General features: G+C 46.1%; 2 protein-coding genes across 5 annotated transcripts; both read right to left on the reverse strand.

Annotated features, from left to right (window-relative positions):
- Positions 1-1,038: 1,038 nt before the first annotated feature.
- On the reverse strand, positions 1,039-12,645 carry LOC146204893 (uncharacterized). Of its 4 annotated transcripts, none has more exons than XM_084589608.1 (3): positions 12,210-12,645; positions 2,845-2,934; positions 1,039-2,793 (listed from the first exon to the last, which is right to left on the reverse strand). In XM_084589608.1, exons 1-3 carry the CDS (start codon positions 12,227-12,229, stop codon positions 2,052-2,054), a joined length of 852 nt encoding a protein of 283 aa, XP_084445734.1. In that variant the 5' UTR covers positions 12,230-12,645; the 3' UTR covers positions 1,039-2,051. The 4 variants fall into 4 exon arrangements, with proteins under 4 accessions (XP_084445734.1, XP_084445736.1, XP_084445735.1 ...); XM_084589610.1 differs by having other exon boundaries at positions 1,040-2,773; XM_084589609.1 differs by lacking the exon at positions 12,210-12,645 and adding an exon at positions 11,277-12,161 and having other exon boundaries at positions 1,041-2,773.
- A 3,902-nt stretch (positions 12,646-16,547) lies between these two features.
- LOC146204894 (uncharacterized) lies at positions 16,548-17,641 on the reverse strand. The gene is made up of 2 exons (XM_084589611.1): positions 17,456-17,641; positions 16,548-17,384 (listed from the first exon to the last, which is right to left on the reverse strand). Exons 1-2 carry the CDS (start codon positions 17,541-17,543, stop codon positions 16,663-16,665), a joined length of 810 nt encoding a protein of 269 aa, XP_084445737.1. The 5' UTR covers positions 17,544-17,641; the 3' UTR covers positions 16,548-16,662.
- Between the last annotated feature and the right edge of the window lie 5,963 nt (positions 17,642-23,604).

Below are 23,604 nucleotides of genomic sequence, written 5' to 3' on the forward strand. Positions count from 1 at the left end.
TGGTTAGACAAATCTGAAGACCTCTTGAGGTAACAGCGCGGAAGATTAGAAGACGACACAACGAGCGCTGACGACACAGCACTCGTTGTGTCATCTTCTAATCTTGTGCTCCCGTCCTAGTTCCGCGCTGTTACCTCAAGATGCATAACCAACGTGCCCAAGCTGCTATTGAAGACCTCTGCCGCTGCGTAGCTACACACAAACACAACACACACACAAGAGAATGAGGCAAGACGTTCACAGATATGATGCGCTCACTACCAACTGACTGTTATTTGTGATACGAAGAAGAAAGCATCACAAAAACACGGAAGGGTACAAAGAGAATACAGAAGATTCAGAAAAAAATGCAAAGAAATATTTTGAAGAAGAAAATAAAACGAAAATAATGGTAAATTGAGTCTATCTTCTTGTCATATTGTTCGAACGAGGCAGTATCACTTCCTCACAGTTGAGCGCCAGTGCGTGGCAAAGCCGTGTGTACTAGAGATACCAAAAATTCCCAGAGACAGAGCAATAGCCAGAGCCTTTAGCGGTGTTTATTTTGTTGTTATACTTTGGAGTATTTTCACGAACGCACACATGTCAGTTTTGAAGATATAATAGAAAACGTGCACTTACTCATGAACACATTTAACCCTGATTTTATTGTTCGTCAAATCGCCAAGTTCCCATCCTCTGTAGTCATATCCGCTGCCAAAAATGTCCGCTGTGCGTTGACATCGTCAGTGTCATGAACTCGTTTTCGAGAGAAAATTAAAGTAATAAATACCGCAATATACGCGGTAAGACCACCGCCAATAGAGTCAGTGTAACTAAATTTACGCGCAGAACAATCTGCTTAAACAGCATTTCTGGGCTCCTTTAAGCAGCTTTGTCACGTTGAATATGCACCTCAGTAGTGACTGAGGTTCGCAGCTGGGTTATCGCTCCTGTTTGACATGGTCAACCCTGAGGGCGATACTGAAGTTTCGTGCTGTTGGAAGTGGAATGGACATGGCTAATGACACTGAATAAAAAGTATTATATGCCTATAAAAGACAGTTAGTTCATTGTCCGTTGTAAACCATGCTTTGAAGCAGCAAGCCTTTTCGAGGGAATATCAGTGGCTGAGACAAGTTTAACTGAAACTCTTCTGCGTCGAGGAATTATTTAAATACGAGAGGATATGCGGATTCGGCCAGGTACGCGTGAAGCCCTGGGAGTGCCAAAGCGCTTTCCTCGCTCAGAGCTCTAGGCAGGTACCATAACCCTTATACTAGCCCTATTGCCTGGCCGAGAAGGTAAAGTCAGACTGCCATTAAAATGGACGTAATAATTATTGATTTATTTGCATACAGTTTGTCGATGAGACAATCTTTGATATAAATAACTATGCAGAACAGGCATTCGCCTCATGAGTCCCTGCTGGTTGCACTTGAAGCAGGCACGACTGCCTCCACCTCCCTCAGGGCGGCCTCCATTACCGCCACCATAACTGGAGCCTCCACCGCCACAGCTGGAGCTGCCTCCATCGAAGCTGGGAGTGGATGGTTCCTCGTTCCAGCCAGAGTCTTTCTGCCACCCGGGTGCTGCGGCAGCGCTTGCCACATTGTTGTTGTCGCCCGAACCATTGTTCTTCCAGCCAGAACATGTGGCACTTCTGCGGCTGGTGCCCTAACCTGAGTCTGCAGGTACGCTATCTTGGCCTGCGGGCAAGTTGAAGATTCTGCGGGCGTAGCACTCTTCCATCCATTGCTAGCCTCTTCACCAGGCTGCCTGGAAGATGCCGGTTCAACTGCCGCCGTCATTTCACAACCTCAGCCCACGTTGAAACTGCCAACAGTGAACCCAGTCACATCTGCCATTTCAAGCCCCCTTCGGCAGGGGTCCCTCCAGCTCTCTTTTGGAACCGTCCAGAAACGACGACGTAGGGACACATGAGCCGAATGTCAGTCCTATATACAACTATTAGATTCCACAACATATTATTTTCCACGTTTCACACCCTGGGAACGATTCCAAGTCCTAGCCGCTCCTCAAGCAAGATATCCGAACAAAATGTTCGGCTTCTACCAGAGCAGCTGGCCAGCGATACCAGTAGCTGAAATCAGGGTCGTCGTGGATAGCGGTGACACCTCGATGTGGGCGGTGTACTTCCGGCCTCTCCGTACGTTCATATTCCGGTGAATTTTACCGTCAAATATTTTCTCCTCTTCTCTGACGCCAGGGAGGCACGTGGGTGCAGGCGCTTCTGACCCACGTTCAGGGCGGTCTGTCGCAAGAGGAAGATGTCTAAAAGCAGCATGGAGGAGGTTTTGGAGTCGGGCCTCTAATTCTTCATCGTTGACTACGAGTGGGACAAGTGTAGACCGCTTACCAGACGCATTCGCAGGAGGGTCTGCCAAGAGAAGGAAAACAGATGTATTCCGAAGAAATTCTCGCTCCAGGACGGCGAGGTTTCCAGCTTTTTTCGCTCTGAAGAAGGCAGGAAGTGCAAGCCCTAAAAATGCATGGATAGCAGAGATGGAATAGGCCGGGTACATAGTAGTCAGGATCACAGCACACCCGCCATCTTGGAAGAGTGGGTGGCCGAGGAGTGGCACCAGCAGAGCGATATTTTTGGCAGCGCAGGTTCCGATCCCGAATAGGTGCTCATGCCGATGCCCATAGTTGCTATCAGCGGTGATGGGTACTTTGTCCAAATTGAGAATGACCAGGCAGTGTCCGCTCCGAAGCAAATGCATTCGGTGTTGCAGGTGCTTCGTGAGCTTCAGTAATGTCGCCAGGTCTCCTGCAAGAAAGAAATTCTTTCTGCGGTGGATTGGTTAGCGCACGCACCTTTTTCTATTAATGATCACTTACCGGCTTGTAGCGGCGCACTGCAGGAGGGGAGCCAGGCGCTCCGGGGCGACCACGGATGGTTGAAGCCGGTAGTGTGGTACTGCGTCATCACTGCAGAAAGAGAAACAGGTTTCGGTTGACCAGGAACGCTGCAGCGAAGAGACGATCCCGGCTCCTCTAGGCTCCAATCACAAAGGCTCCGCAACTGTGCTGGTAGGCATCCACAGCTGAACACAGCGTTGTGTAAGTTAGGAGCCGGATGAGATGACGTCGCGATGCCTGAGGCCTGAGGACAGAATAGCATGACGTGGATCGCTGTCTAGCGCAGAACGTATTCCAGAGCACGCGCATCGCGTGAAGCGCGAGACTGAAATTGGCCACAGACCTATTCGTTCTTCTCTTCTTCCCGGTTAGTGATAGCACGACCGGCTTTATTACCGGCTTTATTAGTAAATATTTATTACCGGCTTTATTAGTAATAAAGCCGGTCGTGGTGATAGTGTGTCCAGAAGCCGACCCTGCGCTCGGTACGCACGTCAGTTTCATTCCTGGTGTTTTTTTTTTTTTTTTTTTTTTTTTTATAGAGCATTTTGCTCCTCCGGTCACTGACTTGTATTTATAGCGTTGCAGGCATTACCAAAGGATACAGAACTGAATACATTACTCGTTGCGCTTTAAAAAAAAAAAAAAAAAAGTTACCGCCTTAAGTTACCTAGAAAAAAAGCTAACGTGTTACCGTTGCCGCTACCGAAAAATTACAGCTCCATAGCCATAAGTTTTAATCAGCGCGTCTTCGCTGGACGAACAGATGATAACAATTTTATAAAGCTAATATTTCACATAAGACTTCCAGCGCAAACTACAATTTTACTCGAAATTTTGATTTAACGAGAATATTTCGCACAAATATGCAGGAGCTTAGAAACATCATACATATGAGCCGTAAAGTTGCCTGTAGAGGTACAGTACTCACGGATTGAAATAGGACACTCGGAGCGCGTGGCCGTCGCTGCATGCAGCGCCGCCCGTGGATGCTCATGGAACCAAGGTGCTGCATTGTGGTATAGCGCGAGGGGGCAACATCTAAAAAGCAGAACTGCTCCTTCCGGTCGCCAATAAGCCGGCCTGTTGTTACCACACTGCCTTGCATGCAGCGACGGCCACGCGCTCCGAGTGTCCTATTTCAATCCGTGAGTACTGTACATATGGTGGCCTCTAGCTGACTCTGCGGCACATGGTGAAGCCATTTTCTTAATGTGAAATTAAACATAAAATGACACTTTATCATTAATACTAACTTCACTAAGAACAAGATCGCTTTTGATGTTTGTTCCAGCTATGTTGTGTACGGGTTTTCTGGGCTTTTGTCACGCTGTTTGTAGAGCTTCTTGCTTTTAGCCCAGGCGACCATCCACTTGTCCGAAAATAAAATTTGATTTGATTTAATTTATTCTTACTGATTCGAATAACACTATATATTCCTGCATCCGAATGTACACCCAGATGTTTCTTTCAGCATTCTCACCTGTATTTACTTTTGGAGACATAGCTCCCAGCCTAGATCCATTCCTTGAGGTTACTATATGCCCGAAATGCGAGCGAGCGGAAAGGCGACAGAGCTTTTCACCCTTTTCGCATCGGCGTACCTGCAAGAGCGCTCTGGTGCCGAATCTCTGCTGCTTTTTGACTTCGCATTTTCAATAATTGCTGCGCGAGTTGGTTATTCAAGAACGCTAGCAGACGACTGAACAGGAAGAGGAACACACACATGCGCACGCTAACAACTTTAATTATTTTGGAAGACAGCCGATCCGCGCCTTATATACAGACAAACACGAAAAGCGCGCATGAGCACGGTTATCAGAGCTCAAACCGCAGCAAGCATCCAAGGAACGGCCGGCATCTGATATTGAACACATTTGACGCTGTGACACGGAGTGTTAGGGGCGGGTCAGGTGCAAAGAAACAGAACGGGGGTGCACATGAAGCCCAGATAAAACGATATTGAAGAGAGCCAACAAATAACGTGGCTAAAAGCGAAAATGAACGCACGAGGCCAATAACAAAAACAACAAATTAGCACGGGCATAAGCTCCGTCTAAAAAGGCAAGGCTGTAAAAGTCAACGAATTAGGTAAATGCGCTAAAATAGGAAAAAGTATGGAAAACATGAACAACAACTAAAAGACGCTGAATGAAAACACTGAAATCTTAGCAGACAAAACCGAAAAAGGCAAGTAAAAGACACTGGCAAGAAAGGTCATATGCCTAGCAAACTGAAAAACAGAACGGGATAAAGAAACAAACCACAGACGCGTGAAACTTAATGGCAATAAAACGGTGGGGCAAAGACAGAAAAACTCGACTAAAAACTACGACAGGCGAATGCGGAACAAACCAACACAGGCAATAGACTAAAAAGAATGCACAAAACAGATCTAGGCGGAAAGAAACAAAAATTCATTTTCTAACAAAACAAGTGAAGGAGTACCGCACTCATGCTTTTGCTTGTTGATAGCGGCGGATTCTATGATTTCACGGGGAAGTGTTGATTGTTGTTCTTAGCCAAAATTTGTTTCTTTGAACATCGGGGAGAGGCGCCGGCAGGGACTGCAGTCTCGACAGTCAATCGTCAAATAGCCAGACTTTTTTCCTTCGGCATTATTTTGATGCTCCAATAGCCTTTTATTTAGTCTGTGGCTAAAGGTACGTCGGACGGACCCGATCAATGGTCTTAAAGGTACGTCCGACGGACCCGGTGCGTTTTTCTTCGGGATACGTCGGACGGATCCGGCAAATTTTTTATATTTTTCGGAGGTACGGCGGACTGACCCAATCAGGTGTTTACGTCGTCGGGAAAGCCGGACGGACCCGGGAGGTACGGCTGCAGTGGCTAGCCACTGTAGTACGGCGGACGAACCCGATCGGTGGGGTTCGTCCCACGGACCCAACGTATTTTTCTCCGATGTGGGCCTTGGGATCCGTCGGTCCGTCGGGAAAGCCGGATGGATCCGAGATCCCCAGATGTAGTTGAGATGTGGTTGTAGCAACAACATGGTAGCCATATGTAGCCAAATCGAAGTTGGTATGAGCTGTGCGAGGTGCAAGTAGTATGTACTATGTACTACAGCGCGTTGCACAACTAGAGGCGCGATGTAGAATGCTTCTCCCAGCTAAACCGTGGAATCCTCGCAGTTAAAATTTTGCACAGGAAGGTCATATTGTCGCTAGTATTTTTTAATACCAAATTTGTTTGGGGTACTTGCCTGATTCGATCAAAAGAAGTCAAATGTTCCCATCTTATGCGGCGGCGACGACGCCAGACGAGCCGCTGCCCCAGCGATGGTACTGGTGGCGCCACCTCATGCTGCTACAACTCTGTAGCAGGAAAAGAGGGGGCGAACGTTTCTGGCAGAAGGTTTAAGTTCTTGTAAGCACGTTGTGTGAATATTCTAGTTCACTACAGAGGAAGAGAACACTAGACTACAACTAGACTAGTCTGTTCTGAAGTAATTCCAGCCTGATGCTAGCTGTAGAACAACGGTTTGGTTTGGTTTGGTTCATGGGGTTTTCCCAAAGCAACTCAGGCTATGCGAGACGCCATAGTGGAGGGCTCGGAGATTTCGACCACCTGGATTCTTTAACGTGCACTGACATCGCACAGCACACGAGTGCCTTGCTTTTCGCCTCCATCGAAAGGCGGCCGCCGAGGCCGGGATTCGATCCCGCGTCCTTGGGAACAGTAGTCGAGCGCCGTAACCACTGCGCCACCCCGGCGGGGTTGAGCATAAATCGTTTCTTGCTTGAAGTGGGTAGCCCTTAGGTGCCGCATTATAGCTGGCTGAAAGTACCTCTTCGAGCGAGAGTAATCGCCTTTCATCTTTTTTTTAGCATATTCGCTCGTATCCTGGATTTGTTCGACCTAAAATTTAACAGTGTCTGCATGCAGAGGAAACCAGTCAGCGGGATCCGTGGACATGCAAGGACCCTCACAAAGGCATGCCTTGTCTGTCTCAATCGGACTGCACGTTTCTGGAGAAACAAGTTTCGTCGCAGTGTGCGATAAATTTGGTTGTTTGAACGAGCCTGAGGCAGAGTGCGTCGCTTGGGCCTGTTTCAACAGTCTCGATGGATGCACCGTCTGCTTGACCACTGGTCGATAAAGTCTCGCTTAGATGCTTTTTCTTCACTGTTGCCAAATGGCGCTTTTGAGCACCAGATTCTTTTTCCGTGACTCGGGTACAGAGCCCCACAGCCTGTAAATAAGTTTACAAGGTCGTAAGTAGTTGATACAAAGTATATTTCTATATCATAAGTTTTCGTTCAGCGCAGCACCAATCAATAATTTGAAAATAAATTTCTGAGTTATATTAAGGGAATTGATTACGTCACTTGAACGTCACGTCATTTTTTTTTTGCTGTGCAACAATCAGACGAAAATAAGTAATCGACAATTTGTTAGACTGCACTGCAGAGCTCAAAACTCGGAAAATGGGAATGCACATGATGCAGTTTTCGCATGTTGGAGTGGACCGAAAAATAAGTGCCCAGCCCACACCGCCGAGATGCGCATTACTACAGGTGAAATGGTTCAGGTTTCTGTAAAATAGCTGCCTGGCACAGCACCTTCCTAAATGTTCAGGCTTTGTACTATTGTTGAAAGCCACTTTATCATTAATAAAGGAACGAATATGCTTTATGTGTTAATGACTAGTGCTTTTTCAACATATGATCATTTTTTTTTTTTTTGCGTTTTCCTTAGTTTTTCATGCTAGACAAACACAAATGGTACACTTTTAAACTTGTCAGTCCAAAGCTGAAGATGAATATCTGCCATGCATGTGACAGCTTTAATGCTAGAAAGGTTGATCTGTATAGCATGTACGTGCGCGCTGCGACATCTTAGCGGCAAGTTCGGCTACTTGTCCCAAGATCGTGATGTTTAATGCCAGTGATGGCAGTCGCACTTTGGTGCAGGTGAAGTGCAAATGCTTCTGTTTTCTGCAAGATGTCAACGCAAAGTACAAAGCCCGGGCAGTCAAATTAGTTTGGAGCTCTCCACTACAGTATTCTTCATAGCTACATATGTCACTTTAGGATGTGAAACCTTACATGCCACAGGTAGGATGCGTTGTTTTTTAGATTTTGTAACCCCTCATCTATGTTTTGCAACATTTGGCTAATTTTAGTTCTCAAACAGTTGTTAAAGATGAAACTGAAGCAGTTCTTGGCATGGTTTCCTGCTTAGATTAATTTGCTAATTGCAGTTCTTTGAAACTTGCATCAATGCTGGACAGTTCAAATAGCAGGCAGTTGAATTACAGAAATGGTGTAGATCATGCATTTCAGTTCTGACAAATGGAAAGTAATGGTCCCCTCCTTGCATGCATAGGTGCCCTTAGACAAATACATACTCGGGTGTGTGATTGTGACGCATATCAATGGTCAACAGAAGGCCATGTGGAGCCAGTGTGATATTCTTCATGAAGGCTAAAGTAAAATTGTACAACAGCTGCTGTACCATGCAGAAAAAAATTGGTCATTTAGTGTATGATTAACTGACCATAAATAGCACCTTACTCAGAGTATGATGTGATATATAATATCTGGTTTAGCATCCCAAAATAACTACGGCTATGAGGAACACAATAGTTGAGGGCTCCGGTATAATTTCGACCACCTGGGGTTCTTTTACATTCACTGACACCGCATGGTGCATGACGGCCTATTGTTTTGCCTCTATTGAAATGCTCCTGCTGTGGCTGGAATCAAATCTGCATCTATGGGTTCAGCAGCCAAGCATTCTAACTACTGAGCCAGCACAACGGGGCCAAGTATCAAAATGCATGCCATTACATTTCCTTCTAGCCTGTGGTTTCCTTCACAGAACTAATGTATACAAGGAAAAGTAAATAACAAGAAAACACTAGTTTTATTGCACATTATTTTCACATTTCAGCAAACATTCTCTAGGAAGAAATTTCTCGTAATGTTTGCATGGAAACCATGAACATCTTACAAAAACAAAACAATGCACTTACTCCACTCCAATTATTAAAGGGCAAGGTTGCATCTATGCTACTACGCTGCACTTATCACAAAACCACAAGCCCCATCTGCTTTGGCCAATCACTTGATGAAACTAACGGAGACAGATGTTGCACACCACAGACTGGTCGTCTCGCAACATATCTCTGCATATTTCGCATTTCAATTTCATGCCATTCCGCTTAGCTTCAACTGTTGCCAGCATTACTAGTCACCCATCTTTTCTGAAATTCCTTTTTACGCTGTTGGGATCAGCATCCTTGTTAACGATGGTCTCTGGCATTTTCGATGCTATCATTTTCACATCTCCCTCACCTTGAAGAACGAAGAAAATGACAAGCTTTGAGCAGACAAAAAATTAGGGAGACTCCTAATCTCCACTTGGAAGGGTATGGTGCGCCAGCGTTAATGGCTCTTGTCTGCAGATCCCACTGTGGATTCCTGTTGTGTTGATTTACATGCCCTTTTCTACAAACTTAATTACTAATCCCTTAATTCATTTTTCTGTTATCTCAGATATACTCATTAGCATATGGTCATAGGCTGCCCTGTTATGTGATAGACAACTTGACATAGACCTCTGTAAGCCTCACGTTAACCAAACTGTACAGTCATGCCTCCATGGCCTAGGAGTAACCTCTTAATCGGAGCTGAAACGTCCCAGAACATATTTCAAATATAACTTTGTAAGCTTGACTTAACAGCTCTTGCCATGTCGTGTGGCCTCGTGACATTTGGCTCGTGGCACTTTTGGCTTGTGCACAGGGTTCATTTGTTAAATACTGGTTAACATGCATGAAAAATACATTTTCACACAAACTGGTGGCAAATGGTCAAGTGGTGCACTGCAGATTCTGATGTATACCTATATGTATGCAAGGATCGCATCATCACATAACATGATCAAGAGTTCTGTCAGTACCTGTAGTTACATAGCATTTCAATGCCCATTAAAGGACCACCTCAGACAATGGTTGTTGTTACCACAAGACCTGTTGTAACAGCGTACTGACACCATTCCACCGAGCGATGGATATGTATATGCATACCCTAGATGGCTCATGATTATGGATCTCATTTATTACAATGACTTCCAAGGAGCTCCTGTCGTCAGAAACCCTACACTTTATGAAATCGGGACAGCTGTCTTGAAAGGTGATGAAAAGAAATAACCAGGTTACCTTGACGCAGTGCTAAATTACAGAGGGTGAATATGCTGCATGAAGATACCAAGAAGCTTGTACAAAGAAAAGTGAGAGTGAAATGACAGGATTTTTGAAACATTGAAATAAACTACAAACTATACTTGTCAAACCTGTTATCGAGGAATGGAAATCATGCAGTAATCAAAAACACAACATGCAGGACATTTTAGGTTATCTTCACAAAACACATACCCACACCTCACACACAGTTTCATACTTATGAAAGAGGACAAACCAATAATGCAAGGAGTGTGGAGATGAACTAGCAATAAACCATATCTTACACGTGCGCCAGAGTCAAGAAAATAAGAGGAAACATTTTGTACAATTTTGCAACAGATCCCTTTCCATCCGAGCATGTTCTTAGGAGAGACGTGCAAATTTCCTGCATTTTTGGTTTCTTAAAATGTTCCTAAACAAGCTACATCCTAAAGAACATTTTAGTCATTACACATAAAATAAATACATTAAACCTTATTCTTGGTGCATGGCAGCATTAGTCGCTTATGCACCATAAAAATCAACGATGTTATATGAGACAAGCTTTCAGTCTGGTGTGATCCCTATTCACGTGACAGCGCTGTCATGAGGGTCTATGTCCCAGCGATCGGAAAGTGACCTCTTCCAATAATTTTAAAAACTGAAGGCGATTCTACAGATCTCTAAAGACTGGAGTGCTCAACTGTTTTATCAACGTCCGCCTGCTTTGACAGCCTGGAGTGAAACTGTTAAAGAGAATACATTTTTTAACATTTAACGCGTTTCTGAAGACGTTGCTTTCAATTATGGGGCCCAAAAAAGCAGCTGAATGTCAAACGCCGCCTAGGTAGGCTTTCTAACAGGAGAGTGGTGTAGCGTGGAAAATCGCTCCGCCGGTCCATCGCTGGCGCCGCTGACTTGAAAGGCGAACTGTTCAAACTTATAGCTACTGACCACACCTGAAACACTGAATTGTGCATGATCAAGGCAGAATAACACTGAGCACTGATAGCTATCGATTTCGCGCCCAATGTTGTGAAAATCTGTCCTCTCTTCAATCATTGATACATCCACGGTTGAACATTTATGCGCCTCGGGGTAGGCCAGCCGTGGGAACATGGGTGCGTAGTTGTAGCAACGATCACTTGCATGGCACACTCTACAAAATTCCAAGAGTCAGCTTCGGCAACGAAATGTGCAGCGCACATTTTCTACCACGTACCTAAGTCCGGCGACGCATGCTCGTTTCAAAGCTGCGCGGCCGTTCAGTCAGGTCACACTAACCTCGAGCATGTGAGGGTTTAAACTACATGTACACAAAGTTCAACGACGAGAAAAAAATGCAGGCTAAGCACTTTAGTCTAGTCTTCCCATAAATACCAAAGAACATTGCTGTTCATAGGGAATTCAGATCATTCGCGCTTCCGGCTTTCCGGTTGTGCACTCTTGTGGTGCTGTGCAGTAGGTGTTCGCCTCGACGAGTCGATGTGCAGCTCGACGCAGTAGCAGCGCAGACCTCTAGTAGATTCGGCATGTCTTCTGCCACGGCTCTGAGGTACAATTTAAACGAAGAATTTAGCTAGAAACATCATGGTTCCTCGGTCTGCATGTGAGGAACGAGCATAATGCCATTTCACATACATACTTTGGACTGCCGAATGTTCTGCACGGCGAGGTGTGTGTGTGTTGTGCCAGCGCTAGATCTTCGGAGGTCGATGCAGGACCTAAGACAGCGTAAATGCTAGGAATAGCTCGCTCGCATTACGGGCAGATCGAGGTGATAGTTTAGTGCAAAGCGAAAGCTGCTGGTGAATGTGCGTATCTCGATGCCAGCTGGTGGAGCTGGTGCAGTATGTAGCATCGCCTGCAGCTATGTGCTTGACAGCGATGCTTGCCGTACATAATCCTGGGTGAAGACCGTGATCTATGTTAGAACGGATGCACTCTTTCGTAGCACCTCATCGAGAGTCGCGGCTAGCTGATATCATAGAGGATAAGATTCATTCACGCGTAGCAAGCGGAATGTGGCCGCGTTCGACGTGCATATAGCCATGAGCCTGTATACCGACGTCCGCCGTATCTTTACGAGAATCGAATGGGTATGTCGGACGTACGTTTAGACACTTCGTTTTATTTAAGCAACGGCCCATCTGACCTTTTCATCTTTAGAGCCATCCTATTTCGATAGAACGCAGCAGATGGCTTTATGATGCAGCGGTCGTGCTTATAGGTCCAGAATCAATAACAGGCACAGCCGGCGATGGCGACGGGCAATGCCTCGACTTGTCATCTGTCGCGATGTCTTCCTTATTCGTCCCCATCATCCACCTCGCAAAACTTCTGCCGTGCCACGTAAACTCGTTCGTTATTAATGTTCATTCCTCCTCCCCCAGCACCATCACCATGTCTATCTCGATTGCTTAACCAGCCCCCTAACACCTAACCCCATCTGTCCTCCTTTGAGGACCTTCCCGTCCAAGTAAGCTAGCATTGTTCCACAGCCATAAAATGCTCTCCGAGTTTTCATATTCGCGAAGGAACGCTCTTAGGATATAGGCATTCTACTATTCTACTGCAACTGCTCCAACTGCTATAATGATAATGATGATGACTATGACGCTGTTACATATGACGTGGTTGGTGCTTTTAGCTTCGACATGCGGGGTACCTTGTCGAAATTAACTGCAGTTTTTCTATATTTTTCCTAACATTAAAAAAAGGAGCTAGAATAAAATCTAAATGTGAGAAGATGCTATATATTGTCATCAGAAAAGGCGCGAAATCCCGTTTCTTCAGGAAGTTGATTTAAAAGGCGATATCGAAAAAAAGAAAAGAGTTCGAACGCTGCTTGGCGACATTGAAAAAACAAGGAAGAATAACAAAATAGAGGGTACACTTAAGCTCCGGCTCCGCCTTTTAGGATATGACACGATAGCGTGAATAACGCTATCGCGATGTGCATTCACTCCAGTTTGCACGTGCTCTTGATAGTCCGTTTGTATAAATACTGCGTGCGACTCGCCTAATCACTAGTTCCTTATGTTCGGGTTGTCGCGTGATCTCTGGCTTAATTGGGTAGTTTATATGACTGTGGGCTAATATGGCTTTTTTTTCTTCACATAATTGCGTAGCCTAGGACTGTAGCCTAACACTGCTGGTATTCGATTTGTTAGCATACAGTCGTATAGGCAACCCAATGATGGGAAAAAACAGCCGCCATAGGTATATATAAAGCCCTTATTAACCGTATACGGAGGCACTTGCGCAACCTATATGAGTAGCATGTCTTGCTCTTCGCCCAAGGGCCCTGAAAGGTTCAGTTGCCATCTTATCCACTCACCTCAAAGGAGAGGGACCGAGTTGGCTGCACCTGCCATGCCTTGCGGTCTCTTAAGTCACACAACCCAGTGACCAATCCGGCCTTGTCACCTGCCAACTAGCGCCTGTCACAGCCGTGCCCGTGGTTTCTTGCTCACAACGCCGAAAACGCCGGATGTTCTGCCGAAAGAGGCATTCAATGCTATCGCGTTAAAAAAAATTACTGGCAGACATTCACTTAAGCTCTGCCTCTAAAGATATGATGTGACAACGTTAATGGCTTCTATTTGCCGGGGTCCGCTGCTGATCCTAGTTTGCGGAAGCACAGGTTTCTCCTGGCCTAACCGCTCTGTATCTCTGCTTTGTTATCTCACACACACCCATTAGCATGCAGTCGTAAGATACCGCATTATACGAAAGACCACCTGACATAAAGACTTGCTTGACCAAGCCTTGCCTGCCTGCGTTGCCTTAGGTCAACGTGTCTGGATCCAAAGGTCTTGGAAAGTTGCATTCCTATTTCATGCAGCAAGTGCATCGCCAATAGGGGCTTCAGTACGGCGTTGCATTTGACTGATGTCCTGCGACACTCAACCAGTGGCCGCTTCTTTGATGACCCAAGATAAAAACGATAAATGGGCGAGATGTGCATCACCAACTGTGCATACCAATTGGCGATCATCTGACTTAGCGGTGGCTTATGGGACGGCTGAAAGCCCAAATTGTACCGGTGCAGAAATTGTATTTTGACTGGGGCCTATACCACGGGTCTGTACTCAACTGGCTGCCTGCGGCAGTCGACTAGGAGCCGTCTCATTGGTGTTGCTGATGTGATAAAGCATAGACGAAGCAAGTGCGTCACAAGTATGACTTACAAGAGGGCGCTGCGCACGATTATAGGCCCGGTTATTTGGTGATGAAGACTATATGGTATAAGACGCAACAAGTGCACACAATGTGATGTGTGCATAGGTCGGCGGACTCACTCGGGCTCACTCAGGCTCACACTCAGATCACGATCTGAGTTGTGAGTCCGGACTCACATTCAGATCATGATTTGAGTCGTGAGTGAGTCCGGACTCACATTCAGATCATGATTTGAGTCGTGAGTGAGTCCGGACTCACATTCAGATCATGATCTTAGTCGCGAGTCCGGACTCACACTCAAATTATGATCTGAGTTTGAGTGAGTCCGGCCTCAGATTCAGATCAGTAGTACTTTCGTGCGGGTGCGCGAGTTGGTTAGACAAATCTGAAGACCTCTTGAGGTAACAGCGCGGAAGATTAGAAGACGACACAACGAGCGCTGACGACACAGCACTCGTTGTGTCATCTTCTAATCTTGTGCTCCCGTCCTAGTTCCGCGCTGTTACCTCAAGATGCATAACCAACGTGCCCAAGCTGCTATTGAAGACCTCTGCCGCTGCGTAGCTACACACAAACACAACACACACACAAGAGAATGAGGCAAGACGTTCACAGATATGATGCGCTCACTACCAACTGACTGTTATTTGTGATACGAAGAAGAAAGCATCACAAAAACACGGAAGGGTACAAAGAGAATACAGAAGATTCAGAAAAAAATGCAAAGAAATATTTTGAAGAAGAAAATAAAACGAAAATAATGGTAAATTGAGTCTATCTTCTTGTCATATTGTTCGAACGAGGCAGTATCACTTCCTCACAGTTGAGCGCCAGTGCGTGGCAAAGCCGTGTGTACTAGAGATACCAAAAATTCCCAGAGACAGAGCAATAGCCAGAGCCTTTAGCGGTGTTTATTTTGTTGTTATACTTTGGAGTATTTTCACGAACGCACACATGTCAGTTTTGAAGATATAATAGAAAACGTGCACTTACTCATGAACACATTTAACCCTGATTTTATTGTTCGTCAAATCGCCAAGTTCCCATCCTCTGTAGTCATATCCGCTGCCAAAAATGTCCGCTGTGCGTTGACATCGTCAGTGTCATGAACTCGTTTTCGAGAGAAAATTAAAGTAATAAATACCGCAATATACGCGGTAAGACCACCGCCAATAGAGTCAGTGTAACTAAATTTACGCGCAGAACAATCTGCTTAAACAGCATTTCTGGGCTCCTTTAAGCAGCTTTGTCACGTTGAATATGCACCTCAGTAGTGACTGAGGTTCGCAGCTGGGTTATCGCTCCTGCTTGACATGGTCAACCCTGAGGGCGATACTGAAGTTTCGTGCTGTTGGAAGCGGAATGGACATGGCTAATGACACTGAATAAAAAGTATTATATGCCTATAAAAGACAGTTAGTTCATTGTCCGTTGTAAACCATGCTTTGAAGCAGCAAGCCTTTTCGAGGGAATATCAGTGGCTGAGACAAGTTTAACTGAAACTCTTCTGCGTCGAGGAATTATTTAAATACGAGAGGATATGCGGATTCGGCCAGGTACGCGTGAAGCCCTGGGAGTGCCAAAGCGCTTTCCTCGCTCAGAGCTCTAGGCAGGTACCATAACCCTTATACTAGCCCTATTGCCTGGCCGAGAAGGTAAAGTCAGACTGCCATTAAAATGGACGTAATAATTATTGATTTATTTGCATACAGTTTGTCGATGAGACAATCTTTGATATAAATAACTATGCAGAACAGGCATTCGCCTCATGAGTCCCTGCTGGTTGCACTTGAAGCAGGCACGACTGCCTCCACCTCCCTCAGGGCGGCCTCCATTACCGCCACCATAACTGGAGCCTCCACCGCCACAGCTGGAGCTGCCTCCATCGAAGCTGGGAGTGGATGGTTCCTCGTTCCAGCCAGAGTCTTTCTGCCACCCGGGTGCTGCGGCAGCGCTTGCCACATTGTTGTTGTCGCCCGAACCATTGTTCTTCCAGCCAGAACATGTGGCACTTCTGCGGCTGGTGCCCTAACCTGAGTCTGCAGGTACGCTATCTTGGCCTGCGGGCAAGTTGAAGATTCTGCGGGCGTAGCACTCTTCCATCCATTGCTAGCCTCTTCACCAGGCTGCCTGGAAGATGCCGGTTCAACTGCCGCCGTCATTTCACAACCTCAGCCCACGTTGAAACCGCCAACAGTGAACCCAGTCACATCTGCCATTTCAAGCCCCCTTCGGCAGGGGTCCCTCCAGCTCTCTTTTGGAACCGTCCAGAAACGACGACGTAGGGACACATGAGCCAAATGTCAGTCCTATATACAACTATTAGATTCCACAACATATTATTTTCCACGTTTCACACCCTGGGAACGATTCCAAGTCCTAGCCGCTCCTCTAGCAAGATATCCGAACAAAATGTTCGGCTTCTACCAGAGCAGCTGGCCAGCGATACCAGTAGCTGAAATCAGGGTCGTCGTGGATAGCGGTGACACCTCGATGTGGGCGGTGTACTTCCGGCCTCTCCGTACGTTCATATTCCGGTGAATTTTACCGTCAAATATTTTCTCCTCTTCTCTGACGCCAGGGAGGCACGTGGGTGCAGGCGCTTCTGACCCACGTTCAGGGCGGTCTGTCGCAAGAGGAAGATGTCTAAAAGCAGCATGGAGGAGGTTTTGGAGTCGGGCCTCTAATTCTTCATCGTTGACTACGAGTGGGACAAGTGTAGACCGCTTACCAGACGCATTCGCAGGAGGGTCTGCCAAGAGAAGGAAAACAGATGTATTCCGAAGAAATTCTCGCTCCAGGACGGCGAGGTTTCCAGCTTTTTTCGCTCTGAAGAAGGCAGGAAGTGCAAGCCCTAAAAATGCATGGATAGCAGAGATGGAATAGGCCGGGTACATAGTAGTCAGGATCACAGCACACCCGCCATCTTGGAAGAGTGGGTGGCCGAGGAGTGGCACCAGCAGAGCGATATTTTTGGCAGCGCAGGTTCCGATCCCGAATAGGTGCTCATGCCGATGCCCATAGTTGCTATCAGCGGTGATGGGTACTTTGTCCAAATTGAGAATGACCAGGCAGTGTCCGCTCCGAAGCAAATGCATTCGGTGTTGCAGGTGCTTCGTGAGCTTCAGTAATGTCGCCAGGTCTCCTGCAAGAAAGAAATTCTTTCTGCGGTGGATTGGTTAGCGCACGCACCTTTTTCTATTAATGATCACTTACCGGCTTGTAGCGGCGCACTGCAGGAGGGGAGCCAGGCGCTCCGGGGCGACCACGGATGGTTGAAGCCGGTAGTGTGGTACTGCGTCATCACTGCAGAAAGAGAAACAGGTTTCGGTTGACCAGGAACGCTGCAGCGAAGAGACGATCCCGGCTCCTCTAGGCTCCAATCACAAAGGCTCCGCAACTGTGCTGGCAGGCATCCACAGCTGAACACAGCGTTGTGTAAGTTAGGAGCCGGATGAGATGACGTCGCGATGCCTGGATCGCTGTCTAGCGCAGAACGTATTCCAGAGCACGCGCATCGCGTGAAGCGCGAGACTGAAATTGGCCACAGACCTATTCGTTCTTCTCTTCTTCCCGGTTAGTGATAGCACGACCGGCTTTATTACCGGCTTTATTAGTAAATATTTATTACCGGCTTTATTAGTAATAAAGCCGGTCGTGGTGATAGTGTGTCCAGAAGCCGACCCTGCGCTCGGTACGCACGTCAGTTTCATTCCTGGTGCTTTTTTTTTTTTTTTTTTTTTTTTTTTTTTATTGAGCATTTTGCTCCTCCGGTCACTGACTTGTATTTATAGCGTTGCAGGCATTACCAAAAGATACAGAACTGAATACATTACTCGTTGCGCTTTAAAAAAAAAAAAAAAAAAGTTACCGCCTTAAGTTACCTAGAAAAAAAGCTAACGTGTTACCGTTGCCGCTACCGAAAAATTACAGCTCCATAGCCATAAGTTTTAATCAGCGCGTCTTCGCTGGACGAACAGATGATAACAATTTTATAAAGCTAATATTTCACATAAGACTTCCAGCGCAAACTACAATTTTACTCGAAATTTTGATTTAACGAGAATATTTCGCACAAATATGCAGGAGCTTAGAAACATCATACATATGAGCCGTAAAGTTGCCTGTAGAGGTACAGTACTCACGGATTGAAATAGGACACTCGGAGCGCGTGGCCGTCGCTGCATGCAGCGCCGCCCGTGGATGCTCATGGAACCAAGGTGCTGCATTGTGGTATAGCGCGAGGGGGCAACATCTAAAAAGCAGAACTGCTCCTTCCGGTCGCCAATAAGCCGGCCTGTTGTTACCACACTGCCTTGCATGCAGCGACGGCCACGCGCTCCGAGTGTCCTATTTCAATCCGTGAGTACTGTACATATGGTGGCCTCTAGCTGACTCTGCGGCACATGGTGAAGCCATTTTCTTAATGTGAAATTAAACATAAAATGACACTTTATCATTAATACTAACTTCACTAAGAACAACATCGCTTTTGATGTTTGTTCCAGCTATGTTGTGTACGGGTTTTCTGGGCTTTTGTCACGCTGTTTGTAGAGCTTCTTGCTTTTAGCCCAGGCGACCATCCACTTGTCCGAAAATAAAATTTGATTTGATTTAATTTATTCTTACTGATTCGAATAACACTATATATTCCTGCATCCGAATGTACACCCAGATGTTTCTTTCAGCATTCTCACCTGTATTTACTTTTGGAGACATAGCTCCCAGCCTAGATCCATTCCTTGAGGTTACTATATGCCCGAAATGCGAGCGAGCGGAAAGGCGACAGAGCTTTTCACCCTTTTCGCATCGGCGTACCTGCAAGAGCGCTCTGGTGCCGAATCTCTGCTGCTTTTTGACTTCGCATTTTCAATAATTGCTGCGCGAGTTGGTTATTCAAGAACGCTAGCAGACGACTGAACAGGAAGAGGAACACACACACACACGCTAACAACTTTAATTATTTTGGAAGACAGCCGATCCGCGCCTTATATACAGACAAACACGAAAAGCGCGCATGAGCACGGTTATCAGAGCTCAAACCGCAGCAAGCATCCAAGGAACGGCCGGCATCTGATATTGAACACATTTGACGCTGTGACACGGAGTGTTAGGGGCGGGTCAGGTGCAAAGAAACAGAACGGGGGTGCACATGAAGCCCAGATAAAACGATATTGAAGAGAGCCAACAAATAACGTGGCTAAAAGCGAAAATGAACGCACGAGGCCAATAACAAAAACAACAAATTAGCACGGGCATAAGCTCCGTCTAAAAAGGCAAGGCTGTAAAAGTCAACGAATTAGGTAAATGCGCTAAAATAGGAAAAAGTATGGAAAACATGAACAACAACTAAAAGACGCTGAATGAAAACACTGAAATCTTAGCAGACAAAACCGAAAAAGGCAAGTAAAAGACACTGGCAAGAAAGGTCATATGCCTAGCAAACTGAAAAACAGAACGGGATAAAGAAACAAACCACAGACGCGTGAAACTTAATGGCAATAAAACGGTGGGGCAAAGACAGAAAAACTCGACTAAAAACTACGACAGGCGAATGCGGAACAAACCAACACAGGCAATAGACTAAAAAGAATGCACAAAACAGATCTAGGCGGAAAGAAACAAAAATTCATTTTCTAACAAAACAAGTGAAGGAGTACCGCACTCATGCTTTTGCTTGTTGATAGCGGCGGATTCTATGATTTCACGGGGAAGTGTTGATTGTTGTTCTTAGCCAAAATTTGTTTCTTTGAACATCGGGGAGAGGCGCCGGCAGGGACTGCAGTCTCGACAGTCAATCGTCAAATAGCCAGACTTTTTTCCTTCGGCATTATTTTGATGCTCCAATAGCCTTTTATTTAGTCTGTGGCTAAAGGTACGTCGGACGGACCCGATCAATGGTCTTAAAGGTACGTCCGACGGACCCGGTGCGTTTTTCTTCGGGATACGTCGGACGGATCCGGCAAATTTTTTATATTTTTCGGAGGTACGGCGGACTGACCCAATCAGGTGTTTACGTCGTCGGGAAAGCCGGACGGACCCGGGAGGTACGGCTGCAGTGGCTAGCCACTGTAGTACGGCGGACGAACCCGATCGGTGGGGTTCGTCCCACGGACCCAACGTATTTTTCTCCGATGTGGGCCTTGGGATCTGTCGGTCCGTCGGGAAAGCCGGATGGATCCGAGATCCCCAGATGTAGTTGAGATGTGGTTGTAGCAACAACATGGTAGCCATATGTAGCCAAATCGAAGTTGGTATGAGCTGTGCGAGGTGCAAGTAGTATGTACTATGTACTACAGCGCGTTGCACAACTAGAGGCGCGATGTAGAATGCTTCTCCCAGCTAAACCGTGGAATCCTCGCAGTTAAAATTTTGCACAGGAAGGGCATATTGTCGCTAGTATTTTTTAATACCAAATTTGTTTGGGGTACTTGCCTGATTCGATCAAAAGAAGTCAAATGTTCCCATCTTATGCGGCGGCGACGACGCCAGACGAGCCGCTGCCCCAGCGATGGTACTGGTGGCGCCACCTCATGCTGCTACAACTCTGTAGCAGGAAAAGAGGGGGCGAACGTTTCTGGCAGAAGGTTTAAGTTCTTGTAAGCACGTTGTGTGAATATTCTAGTTCACTACAGAGGAAGAGAATACTAGACTACAACTAGACTAGTCTGTTCTGAAGTAATTCCAGCCTGATGCTAGCTGTAGAACAACGGTTTGGTTTGGTTTGGTTCATGGGGTTTTCCCAAAGCAACTCAGGCTATGCGAGACGCCATAGTGGAGGGCTCGGAGATTTCGACCACCTGGATTCTTTAACGTGCACTGACATCGCACAGCACACGAGTGCCTTGCTTTTCGCCTCCATCGAAAGGCGGCCGCCGAGGCCGGGATTCGATCCCGCGTCCTTGGGAACAGTAGTCGAGCGCCGTAACCACTGCGCCACCCCGGCGGGGTTGAGCATAAATCGTTTCTTGCTTGAAGTGGGTAGCCCTTAGGTGCCGCATTACAGCTGGCTGAAAGTACCTCTTCGAGCGAGAGTAATCGCCTTTCATCTTTTTAGCATATTCGCTCGTATCCTGGATTTGTTCGACCTAAAATTTAACAGTGTCTGCATGCAGAGGAAACCAGTCAGCGGGATCCGTGGACATGCAAGGACCCTCACAAAGGCATGCCTTGTCTGTCTCAATCGGACTGCACGTTTCTGGAGAAACAAGTTTCGTCGCAGTGTGCGATAAATTTGGTTGTTTGAACGAGCCTGAGGCAGAGTGCGTCGCTTGGGCCTGTTTCAACAGTCTCGATGGATGCACCGTCTGCTTGACCACTGGTCGATAAAGTCTCGCTTAGATGCTTTTTCTTCACTGTTGCCAAATGGCGCTTTTGAGCACCAGATTCTTTTTCCGTGACTCGGGTACAGAGCCCCACAGCCTGTAAATAAGTTTACAAGGTCGTAAGTAGTTGATACAAAGTATATTTCTATATCATAAGTTTTCGTTCAGCGCAGCACCAATCAATAATTTGAAAATAAATTTCTGAGTTATATTAAGGGAATTGATTACGTCACTAAAAAATGTCCAAGAAAGCAGTCACCGGTGATTAACGCGCCCCTGCGGGAGGAGTAGCCGACATAGTCCAGGCACCTGCCATTTCTCGGTTAAGGATTGCTGCCTTGACATATGTTGTGGATCTGTTTTAAGTATGTCGGAAGTTCATATTATAAGACGACACCGCCGCACCAGCACAAAACTGAACACACAGATAATTAATATGCACATGTGTTGAGAACGTTGTGCACCTGCAGCTGGACTGCACTCCTTCTTTTAACTTTCTATCTCCTGCATCCCATTCCCCCTTTCTCAACTTATGCCTTGTGGCAAACTCTTCGAAAAAAAAACAGCCTTATTCAAGTTAATTGCGGTGACGCTCGCTCCATGGACGGAAAAAGTAGAGCAAAAAAACGTCGAAGTTCCAAAGCGCCGCAAATTGATATGATAGCTTGACAATAATTGTTACAACTTTTAAAGCTCGAGTTTGGTCCAGAAGTAATAAAAAAAAAGACCCGTTTTTTTTGTGTGTTTTTCGCGTGTTGCGCGCTCGATACAAACAACCGATCGCTCGTGCATGCTTGAAAGAAACCTAGCGTCAAGTACTGTACAAAAAGAAAAAAGGAAAAGTGGGAAATGCGCAGCCGAAACGAAAAGCAATGGGTGCGATATGAGATTCGAAATGACTAAGTACAGGCCCTTGTTTTAGTCGCTGTTTATTTTTTATTCTTACGGGGAACCAAAAAGAAATCGGAACACAGCGTCGGCGCTACCCACGGTTGCGGATCCAGACAGCCGCCTTTTACAGCGGCGCCTCCCAGACGGCGCCACATGTTCGGCCAAAGCTGCAGCGCACCAGGCCCATTCCGTCTCACCTCCTCTTGCCTCCGAAGAATAAAGCGTTCAGCTGGAAGTACCGCGTGGCCTCTGTTGCCTGGCTCTTAGTTTTTCCGGTCCCACTCAGTTACGCACCAGTTTTACCATTGACGTAGACTTGTCGTCGTTCGCAACCAAGTTAAAACTTTTATGCTCTGAAATCTTCCCCGTTCGTTGCATTCGTCAAGTTTTGTTGACTAAGAGGACAGTCACGTCATCTGGTGACTTAATGCAAGAGATTCAAAAATTACATTTTTATGATTGTGGGGAAAAACTGGGAGTCCTTTCAATATATTTGATATGGAGTAACTGACATATGCAGTTTAAGTTATCTTCCATGTACAGTTCGTGCATTTTCTTTGTGTTGTGATGCCGCAGCTTGTTATCTCGCAGACTGTGATGCACATTTCATTTCATTTATGCTGCAAAACTTTTACATGATTATATGAATAATAACTGATTGTGTGCCGTTGCTTCTGTCCTTATAAAATAATTGTATGCCGATGTGATTACTACGATATCGTAGTAATCACATCGGCATACAATCACAACTGCATATGTCAGTTACTCCATATCAAATATATTGAAAGGACTCCCAGTTTTTCCCCACAATCATAAAAATGTAATTTTTGAATCTCTTGCATTTAGGTCACCAGATGACGTGACTGTCCTCTTAGTCAACAAGACTTGACGAATGCAACGAACGGGGAAGATTTCAGAGCATAAAAGTTTCAACTTGGTTGCGAACGACGACAAGACTACGTCAAAGGTAAAACTGGTGCGTAACTGAGTGGGACCGGAAAAACTAAGAGCCAGGCAACAGAGGCCACGCGGTACTTCCAACTGAACGCTTTATTCTTCGGAGGCAAGAGGAACAAAAATTTTAACCACGTGGTGTCGCCGTCCGATACCCGATGCCGAAGTCCGCAAGAATACGGACCATATAGAAGC

This window comes from Amblyomma maculatum, chromosome 1, assembly GCF_055883805.1.
Source record: "Amblyomma maculatum isolate TAMU_Amacu chromosome 1, ASM5588380v1, whole genome shotgun sequence".
NCBI classification, from domain to species: Eukaryota; Metazoa; Arthropoda; class Arachnida; order Ixodida; family Ixodidae; genus Amblyomma; species Amblyomma maculatum.

What these genes read in the sequence shown, in the direction of transcription:
- LOC146204893 (XM_084589607.1), bottom strand. Translation starts at nt 3,127, where the DNA reads ATGCTATTCTGTCCTCAGGCCTCAGGCATCGCGACGTCATCTCATCCG. An exon ending in CAGTGCGCCGCTACAAGCCG is followed by an intron (nt 2,774 to 2,844) that starts GTAAGTGATCAT and finishes TCTTTCTTGCAG; the next exon opens with GAGACCTGGCGACATTACTG.
- LOC146204894 (XM_084589611.1), bottom strand. Translation starts at nt 17,543, where the DNA reads ATGACGCAGTACCACACTACCGGCTTCAACCATCCGTGGTCGCCCCGG. An exon ending in CAGTGCGCCGCTACAAGCCG is followed by an intron (nt 17,385 to 17,455) that starts GTAAGTGATCAT and finishes TCTTTCTTGCAG; the next exon opens with GAGACCTGGCGACATTACTG.